Here is a 10,027-nt window from a genome sequence, read left to right as displayed (position 1 = left end):
GAGGAAGGGGTGCGCTCAAGGAAACACACAAAGTTTTCTATGAAATGTTTATTTTATTTCTCTCCTTTCCCACCCCAACACCCAAGAGGTGTGTCTCCCCAAAGAAACTATCATTGAGGATTCCAGAGAATTATACTGGGGGGAATTTATTCTTTTTTTCCCCCTCCTCCTTTTTTTCTTTTTACAAAAGGCTGGTTGTTCTTCTTTCCTATCAGCAATTTTTAAGACAAAAAATAATAATTAAATAAGACAAGATCTGATCCCAAAAGATTCTTATAAAATTAACACAAGAAACAACTCACACAACACGACTGACAAAAATAATGAAGGCGAGGCTCCCCCCCCCACTCCTCCCACCCTGGTGGAGGGAGGGGGGACTTCCATGTCACAGAGAGGAACGCGATAGATTTATTCTTATTTTTAAAGTGGGAACGTAGGGAAGACAATAATCCGTACAAATTGCAGTGAGATACTGGTACAAAATTCAGGGGGAGTTTTGGGGAAGGGGGTGCTGGCAGGGGTGGGGGCTGGGCTTTGCCACTTCTGGCTGAGAATCTGCCTGGCATTTGCACCCCTAAGTTGGCTCTGGAGAAGGTGGAGAAAGATTCTCTCTCCGCCAGGCTCTATGGCTCTATCGGGGGGGGGGGGCATGCTCCTTAAAGGTTGAGCTGGGGGTGCAAAGGGGGGTTAGCACCCCGGGAGTTAAGACGATCATGGTGCAAAAAGTTCCTGGGATGCTGTCGGAGCTCGGAGATTCTTCCCCACTTTCCTGGCTACCCGCCCCCTGCAAAAAAACACATTTTTTCTTGCAGCAATTCCAATGGCCCTTGACCCCCACCCGGGGGAGGGCAGGTAGTGGAAGGCCTTGTCGTTGTCAGGGGGGAGGAAGGGCCAGGAAGCCCCCCACCGCTGAGAGGGTCTGGGGTTTGCATAGTTCAAGACGCTGGCTTGGCAATTTGGCGAGGGGTGAACAACATCACAGTTTGGGGCATCCCGGGAGGACCCTGCACCCTATGCTAGCAGCTAGAAGCTGCCCCCCCTCAGGCTTCCCTTTCTCAGCCCTGCTGGCCCCCGCCAGGCCTCCAGGACAACCACCCCCCAAGCCCAGCCGGAAAAGGGGTCTTGTTCCTCCTGCAATGGACCCCCTCCTGCTCAAAGCACCCCCAAAATGGCTCTGCTGGTCCAGACCATGTGCTTTTAACACAACAACAACAACAACCTGCAAACAAGGAGAAGCCGCAACAGGGTCTGCATTTCACAACCACGACGTACCAACTGCCCGCAGGCAATTCATTATTGCCGAAGAGTCGCTCAGGCACAGGGGTGCCCGGGGTGTGTGTGGCGGCACCAGAGGTCAGGAAATGCGGGAGGCCCCGATTCCCAGGAGGAGCTGGAGAGAAGGGTGGCCCCCAATAATGGCAGGACCGTCTGTTGCCACACACGAGAGGCAAGCCCCCCCCCCCCCGCAGGCCAGTGGGGCAGGGGCACCACTCCTGCCCCGATGCCCAGGTCCCACGGCTCCCAACTTCTGCTGCCGCTGTGCAACCGTTTGTTTGTGTGTGTGTGTGTGTGTGTGCTGAGTTCTGAGGCATGCACAGAGTTCTCCAGAGGGTCGGGTGGGTGGAGTTACAAACAGTACCATTTATACAAATATAGTGTTTTATAAAGAACATATACATTTAAACTTCTTTTTTTTTTAACTTCCTGAGCCACTCCCATCCTTGCGTTCTCTAGAAAATAATTTAGTCGTGAGAAAGTGCTCTTTTGAGATTCTCGGTGGTCTCGCTCGAAGGCCCCCCCCCCAAACACCCCGAGTCTGTCAAGCGCCAAGGCGCCCCCTGGTGGCGAGCCAGGATGGGCAGAGGCGGCAAGGGCTGCGGTGGCCCCCTATCCTGCTTGGGATGGGTGAGCCCAGGTCCCCACATTGCAGTTCTCTTGGCAAACGCCCAAGGAAGCACCTGAGAGTACACCTGTGGCAAGAGGTGCCCTGGGCCCTGAGCGCCATGCCTGGCGCCAGGCTGGGAAGCGGGCACGCGGGCGGGCGGGAGGAGAGGGGGCCCTGCTCCCCAAGGAAGAAGGAGGGAGGCTGGCCAGGGAGTTGTTGGGGTCCCGCGCCAGAGGAGCTACCACCAGCAAGCCCCTCATCTCTCGCTTCCAAGCAGCCCCGCTCTCCGGCAAGCTCACAGCTCCTTCTTCTCCACGGCGCTGGAGAAGATCTCTGCAAACTTCCGCAGCTGCTCGTTGGCCGTCTGGGACTCCTCCTGCAGGCGCTGGTTGTTGTGGCGCAAGTTGGCCACCTCCGCCTGCAGAACCACCTTGTCCTGCTTCTCCTGGGAAAAGAGAGAGGGAGGTGGGAATCGGGGCCGTTGGAGGGGTGTGTGTGCAGTGGTCCGCCTCGTCCAGTATCCTCTTCTCAACAGGGGCCAAATACCCCCAAGAACTTAGGAACGCAGATAGACTGCCTCTGCAGCTGGAGGCCCCATAACAGCCGAAGGAGAACCTGGCTGCCAGATCGGGCCAAAGGGGGCCCATCGAGTCCGGCATCCTGTTCTCACAGTGGCCAAAGAGATGCCTGTGATGAGATACCCGCAAGCGTACCTGAAGGAGCGTCTCCACCCCCATCGTTCTGCCCAGATACTGAGATCCAGCGCCAAGGGCCTTCTGGCGGTTCCCTCACTGCGAGAAGCCAAGTTACAGGGAACCAGGCAGAGGGCCTTCTCGGTGGTGGCACCTGCCCTGTGGAATGCCCTCACATCAGATGTCAAAGAATCTTATCTTTAAAAGACATCTGAAGGCAGCCCTGTTTAGGGAGGTTTTTAATATTTAATGCTGTATTGTTTTTAACACTCGATTGGGAGCTGCCCAGAGTGGCTGGGGGGACTCAGCCAGATGGGCGGGGTATAAATAATAAATTATTATTATTATTATTACTAAGCACAAGAGAAACTCTGCCCTCCTGGGGTATCCAGCCCCTGGGATTCAGAAGCATGGTTGCCTCTGGCCATGAAGGCAGCTGAGCAGAGCCATCCTGGCTAGGAGCCACCCAAAGCCCTCTCCTCCTCTTGTGAATTTGCCCAATCTTCTTTTAAAGCCACCCCTGCCTCCTGCAGCAGGGAGTTCCACAGTGTAACTAAACACGGGGCGAATAAGTCTTTCGTTTTGTCCTGAATCTTCCGTGAGTTCTAGGAAGAAGCCCCCTTCCTCTGCACAGAGATCAGAAGCCACAAGAGGCTCCCTCGGACGGTGGGGGCCTCTCCATTGCTGGAGGTTGGACAGCGTCTGTCGTGGACACTTTGGCTGCGACGCCTGTGTTCCAGGGGGTCAGACTAGATGAGCTCTGGGGTGCCTCCCAACTCTATTCAGTGAAGCAGGAGGCAGGCACAGCGGCTCAGGGTCAAGCCACACCACCAGATGAGAAGAGAACCCAGGAGTCCGGGCTGCCTTCTTGCCCCTTGTGTGTCAACCTTCTGGGGGTTCTTCTGTCGTCCCTCCCCACTCCCAAGTAAGTATCACAAGCAAACATCCCTTTAACATCACTCTACGTGGGGCTGCCATTGTGACTGACCCAGAAACTCCAGGGGGTGCAGAATGCTGGTTTTAACCTTTAAAGCCCTATATGGCCTAGGGCCCTCGTACCTACAGGACTGCCTCTCCAGGTATGTCCCACGGAGGACCTTACGGTCTTCAAACAAAAACATCTTGGAGGTTAGGCTGGCCTCAACCAGAGCCAGGGCTTTTTTTGCTGTGGCCCCGATCTGGTGGAACGCTCTGTCACAAGAGACCAGGGCCCTGCGGGACTTGACATCTTTCTGCAGGGCCTGCAAGATGGAGCTGTTCCACCAGGCCTTTGACCAAGGCGTAGTCTGACCCCCTCCTTTGGTAATCCTCACAGAACTCTAGCCCAATGGTTGCCATTAATTTACTTTGATTTTGAATTGATTTTAGAATGAATTGATTTTAGAATGCCGCGTTACTTTTATTGCTGTTAGCCGCTCTGAGCCAGGCTTCGGCCGGGGAGGGCAGGATATAAATAAAATTTTATTATTATTAAATGAAGAGGGCAATTCAGGGGGGCGGCTTTGCCTTAGGTGGTACCAGGGCATGATGGGAAAAGAGCCCCCCCCCCTTTGAGCCATCTGCAGGCGAGGGAACGACAATCTTACTTTCTGCAGGTCGCTATGGAGCTGCTTCAACATGGCCTCCAGCTGGTAGACTTTGCCCGTCAGGTCCACAGAGGGCTCCTCGCTGCAGAGGGAAGGGAGAGCAGAGCGTCAAGAGGCAGCATGGCCCAGTGGTTAGAGCATTGTACCAGGGGCCTGGGAGAAACCAGGGTCCAAATCTCGCCTACTCGGCCATCGCCAAGCTCACGGCGTGGTTCTTTGGGCCCAGTCCAAACCTTTTCTCAGCCTAGCCTACCTCGCAGAGTGGTTGTTGTTGTTTTTTTGGGGGGGGTTAAATGAGAAGGGGGGGTTAAATGAGAAGGAGGGGAGCCGTGTTGGAGGTCACCTTGGAGGAGAAGGCAGGATATAAACAGAGCAAATGAACAGATGAGATACCGTATTTTCCGCTCTATAAGACGCACCAGACCACAAGGCGCACCTAGTTTTTGGAGGAGAAAAACAAGAAAAAACATATTCTGAATCTCAGAAGCCAGAACAGCAAGAGGGATCGCTGTGCAATGAAAGCAGCAATCCCTCTTGCTGTTCTGGCTTCTGGGATAGCTGCGCAGCCTGCATTCGCTCCATAAGACGCACACACATTTCCCCATACTTTTTAGGAGGGAGGGAAAAAGTGAGTCTTATAGAGCAAAAATATGGTAATTAGAGAAAACGAAGGCCTAGATCCCTCCTTGGAAAAGATGGAAGATGGCGAGTGAAGGCAGATTAGCGCTTGCATCTCAGCCCCCCCCCTTATGAGAACAGAGCCCCCCTGCCAAGGCTGAGATGGAAGCACCCCCCAAACCCCCCCCCCCCAGAGCTGTGCAAAAATGGAAGCTCATTATTTTAGGTCGATTCCCCTGCACCCTGGGCATCCAGACAACGTGTACCTGCAGCTTCCCCCCCCCACATTTTTTTGTCCCCCCCCACCCGAGACCTTGCTCCCCCAGGGAGAAGCAGGAGAGGAAGCCCAGCGCGGCCTCCTTGCCCCCCAGACGTCCAAAGGGCCCACGTTCAGTGCTAGAAACACGCTCCCGGATGGGCAGTCGGAGGCCAGGGCCCGCCTTCCCCAAATATAAAAGCGAGGCGGTGGAGGAAGGGGCTTCCGCCGGGAGAAGGGGGGGGGTCTCTCTCTCACCTCATGGTGGGTGTCGTGCGGGGCGTCAGCTGCCTCTCCAGGCTCAGGTGCCCCAGGACGGGGCTGTGGGCAGAGGGAACGTCCGGGCTCAGTGTGGCGTCATGGAGGGAGAAGAGGGAGACGGCTCTTTGCACTGAAAGGGGAGCAGGAAGAGGAGGGGTTTGCGGCGCGGTCACCCACACCAGGCAAAATAGCAGCCCCCCAATCCCTTCCTGGCAGGGCCATCACCCCCTTTTTCTGCACATTTCCGAGCACAATTCAAAGTGTTGGTGCTGACCTTTAAAGCCCTAAACAGCCTCAGTCCAGTGTACCTGAAGGAGCGTCTCCACCCCCATCGTTCTGTCTGGACATTGAGATCCAGCACTGAGGGCCTTCTGGTAGTTCCCTTACTGCGAGAAGCCAAGTTGCAGGGAACCAGGCAGAGGGCCTTCTCGGTGGTGGCACCCGCCCTGTGGAACGCCCTCCCACCAGATGTCAAAGAGAACAACAACTACCGGACTTTTAGAAGCCATCTGAAGGCAGCCCTGTTTGGGGAAGCTTTTAATGTTTAATAGGTTATTGTATTTTAATATTCCGTTGGAAGCCACCCAGAGTGGCTGGAGAAACACAGCCAGATGGGTGGGGTATAAATAATAAATTATTATTATTATTATTATTATTATTATTATTATTATTATTACAATTACACCCTTGCAAAGGGACGTGGGTGGCGCTGTGGGTTAAACCACAGAGCCTAGGGCAGGGGTCGGCAACCTGCGGCTCCGGAGCCGCATGCGGCTCTTTAACGCCTTTGCCGCGGCTCCGGGGTGGAGGCGAGGGGAGGAGGCGCATTTTCCTTTGTTCCCGCCCCAAGCCTCGCGCGCCCGACGGGAGCTCCTGCCGGGCGCGCAAGGCTTGCAGACACTCGCCCGAAGCACGGGGAGCCCTCCGGAGGGCTCCCTGTGCTTCGGGCGGCAGGCTGCCGCCCCAAGCCTCGCGCGCCCGACGGGAGCTCCCGCCGGGCGCGCAAGGCTTGCAGACACTCGCCCGAAGCACGGGGAGCCCTCCGGAGGGCTCCCTGTGCTTCGGGCGGCAGGCTGCCGCCCCAAGCCTCGCGCGCCCGACGGGAGCTCCTGCCAGGCGCGCAAGGCTTGCAGACACTCGCCCGAAGCACGGGGAGCCCTCCGGAGGGCTCCCTGTGCTTCGGGCGGCAGGCTGCCGCCCCAAGCCTCGCGCGCCCGACGGGAGCTCCTGCCGGGCGCGCAAGGCTTGCAGACACTCGCCCGAAGCACGGGGAGCCCTCCGGAGGGCTCCGCGTGCTTCGGGCGGCAGGCTGCCGCCCCAAGCCTCGCGCGCCCGACGGGAGCTCCTGCCGGGCGCGCAAGGCTTGCAGACACTCGCCCGAAGCACGGGGAGCCCTCCGGAGGGCTCCCTGTGCTTCGGGCCACAGGCTGCCGCCCCAAGCCTCGCGCGCCCGACGGGAGCTCCTGCCGGGCGCGCAAGGCTTGCAGACACTCGCCTGAAGCACGGGGAGCCCTCCGGAGGGCTCCGCGTGCTTCGGGCGGCAGGCTGCCGCCCCAAGCCTCGCGCGCCCGACGGGAGCTCCTGCCGGGCGCGCAAGGCTTGCAGACACTCGCCCGAAGCACGGGGAGCCCTCCGGAGGGCTCCCTGTGCTTCGGGCAACAGGCTGCCGCCCCAAGCCTCGCGCGCCCGACGGGAGCTCCTGCCGGCGCGCAAGGCTTGCAGACACTCGCCCGAAGCACGGGGAGCCCTCCGGAGGGCTCCGCGTGCTTCGGGCGGCAGGCTGCCGCCCCAAGCCTCGCGCGCCCGACGGGAGCTCCTGCCGGGCGCGCAAGGCTTGCAGACACTCGCCCGAAGCACGGGGAGCCCTCCGGAGGGCTCCCTGTGCTTCGGGCGGCAGGCTGCCGCCCCAAGCCTCGCGCGCCCGACGGGAGCTCCTGCCGGGCGCGCAAGGCTTGCAGACACTCGCCCGAAGCACGGGGAGCCCTCCGGAGGGCTCCCTGTGCTTCGGGCGGCAGGCTGCCGCCCCAAGCCTCGCGCGCCCGACGGGAGCTCCTGCCTGGTGCGCAAGGCTTGCAGACACTCGCCCGAAGCACGGGGAGCCCTCCGGAGGGCTCCGCGTGCTTCGGGCGGCAGGCTGCCGCCCCAAGCCTCGCGCGCCCGACGGGAGCTCCTGCCGGGCGCGCAAGGCTTGCAGACACTCGCCCGAAGCACGGGGAGCCCTCCGGAGGGCTCCCTGTGCTTCGGGCAACAGGCTGCCGCCCCAAGCCTTGCGCGCCCGACGGGAGCTCCTGCCGGGCGCGCAAGGCTTGCAGACACTCGCCTGAAGCACGGGGAGCCCTCCGGAGGGCTCCCTGTGCTTCGGGCAACAGGCTGCCGCCCCAAGCCTCGCGCGCCTGGCGGGAGCTCCCGCCAGGCGCGCAAGGCTTGCGGACACTCGCTGGGGCTGCAGGCTGCTGCCCGCAAGCCTTGTGAGCCTGTGGGAACTCCCGCCGGGCTTGCAAGGCTTGCGGATAGCTTCCTGAAGCCTGGAGAGCGAGAGGGGTCGGTGCGCACCGATGCCTCTCCCTCTCCAGGCTTCAGCGAAAGCCTGCATTCGCACCATAGGACGCACACAGATTTCCCCTTCATTTTTGGAGGGGAAAAGTGCGTCCTATGGAGCGAAAAATACGGTATATAGCATGTCTTTGTTGCTGGCTGATTTGCTGCTATTGCTTTGCAATTTGCAGCTACTGTTTTGAAGGGGAGTGAAGAACACACACTCAAAAAAAGGTAACTTGTTAATATAACGTTTATTTCTATGAGGAGGAGTAATTCTGAGGGGTCAAAAAAAAATAATTAAAAAGTGTCAAAAAAGTTATTTTTATAATGACGAGGATAACATTGGGCTAAGAAACAATGTATGCAGTGTTATATTTGTTTTAAATGTCGCAATGGTTTTGCGGCTCCCAGTTGTTGTTTTTTCTTCGGAAACGGGTCCAAGTGGCTCTTTTTGTCTTAAAGGTTGCAGACCCCTGGCCTAGGGCTTGCCGATCAGAAGGTCAGCAGTTCGAATCCCTGCGACGAGGTGAGCTCCCGTTGCTCAGATGGGCGGGGTATAAATATATTATTATTATTATTATTATTATTATTATTATTATTATTATTATTATTATTATTCAGGAAATGGGGCTGTCAGGGCTGTGGGGCAGGGAGTCATCCCCCTCGGCCCCTGCCTGCCTGAGGGGGGCAAAGGGTATGTGCCCTTCTTTGTGCGCCGCAAACAGCGGAACTCCCTCCCACAAGAGGCAGCGGAATGGACAAACTCATGGGGCGGAATGCTGTCGACAACAAGGAGCCCCAGGGGCCGTGCTCTGGCCTCCTGGAAACGGCAGGAGGGGAGGGGGCTCTGGCACTCAAATCCTGCTTGCAAGTTCCCCACAGGCACTGGGAGAACAGGATGATGAAACGGACCATTGGCCTGATCCAGCCGGGCTAATCTTATGGACCTATGGAACCTCCATGTCCAGGGACAGTCTATCTAGAATAACATTTGAAGCTTTATTATGTTTTTATGTGTGTTGGAAGCTGCCCAGAGTGCCCAGATGGGTGGGGTATAACATATTATTAATAATAATAATAATAATAATAATAATAATAATAATAATAATAATAATAATGCTGCACTATATGGCCTAGGACCCTTGTACCTATGGGACCGCCTCTCCTGGTATGTCCCACGGAGGACCATACAGTCTTCAAATAAAAACGTCTTGGAGATCCCGGGCCACAGGGAGGTTAGGCTGGCCTCGATCAGAGCCAGGGCTTTTTCGGCCATGGCCCCGATCTGGTGGAACGCTGTCACAAGGGACTAGGGCTCTGCGGGACTTGACATCTTTCCGCAGGGCCTGCAAGACAGAGCTGTTCCACCAGGCCTTTGGCCAAGGCAGTGTCTAATCTACTCTCTCCTTCTGTAATCCTCATAGAACTCTAGCCCAATGGTTGCCATTGATTTGATTTTGAATTGATTTTAGAATGAATTGATTTTAGAATGCATTTCAATCAATTGATTGTGATTTTATGTAAACTGTGTTATTTTTATTGTTGTTAGCTGCTCTGAGCCTGGCTTCGGCTGGGGAGGGCGGGGTATAATATTATTATTATTATTATTATTATTATTATTATTATTATTAATTCACAGGTTCTTAGGGCCAGGTGATAACCCACCTGGTGCTGCCGCCAGAGCCTTTGGAGTGCAGAAGGGAGTCCCAGCCCATTTTCCAAGGCAGCAGCGCTGGGGCTGCAGGTGCAGCTGGCCCAGTGCTGTGGGGCTCAAACCGGCCGGGCAACACACTGGGCCCAGCCCTTCCCTGGCAGGCAGCCACTGGGATATGCTGCTGCCGCTTTGACGGGCGACTTGGGAGTCGGGTTCTGCAACAGCTCTGGGCCTGGAGGAGTCAGGGCGTTTGCTCCCTCTGAGCTCAGGGCAAAGGCCGAGGCTCCCGTGCCCTGGCGATCTCAGCGCTGTCTGCTTGAAACCTGCTGCCACCGCCACTGAGCATCAAAGAGGCTTGTGGGGGGGGGGCTCCACCCCCAGCGCTTTCCCTCCCCTCTCACCCAATTAGCCGCTTCTCCAGCAAAGCCTTTCACCTCCCCATTCAACACGCCCCCCCAGCAACTGCTGAGCTCTTCCACTCCCCCCAGCGCTGTGATCAACCCCTCCCATCTGCCTTTCCCTCAATTAAAACAGCCA

At 57.0% G+C, this 10,027-nt stretch overlaps 1 protein-coding gene and 1 long non-coding RNA gene across 3 annotated transcripts in view; both read right to left on the bottom strand.

The window, feature by feature from the left end:
- The window catches only part of LOC310851804, a 442,605-nt gene that overhangs the window by 54,253 nt on the left and 378,325 nt on the right, over window positions 1-10,027 (bottom strand). The gene's annotated exons all lie outside the window — the stretch shown is intronic.
- The window catches only part of SIPA1L3 (signal induced proliferation associated 1 like 3), a 104,681-nt gene continuing 94,687 nt past the window's right edge, over window positions 34-10,027 (bottom strand). For both annotated transcript variants that reach the window (XM_083753589.1, XM_083753590.1), the window contains exons 19-21: window positions 5,296-5,428; window positions 4,164-4,245; window positions 34-2,330 (exon numbers count right to left, since the gene is read on the bottom strand). In XM_083753589.1, coding sequence (XP_083609715.1) covers window positions 2,181-2,330; window positions 4,164-4,245; window positions 5,296-5,428 — 365 coding nt within the window. In that variant the 3' untranslated portion in view covers window positions 34-2,180. The remainder of the gene's footprint in view (window positions 2,331-4,163; window positions 4,246-5,295; window positions 5,429-10,027) is intronic.

Source organism: Podarcis gaigeae (assembly GCF_964106915.1).
Source record: "Podarcis gaigeae genome assembly, chromosome: 8".
In the NCBI taxonomy this organism is placed as follows: Eukaryota; Metazoa; Chordata; class Lepidosauria; order Squamata; family Lacertidae; genus Podarcis; species Podarcis gaigeae.
This window is presented reverse-complemented; position numbering and strand designations above follow the sequence as displayed.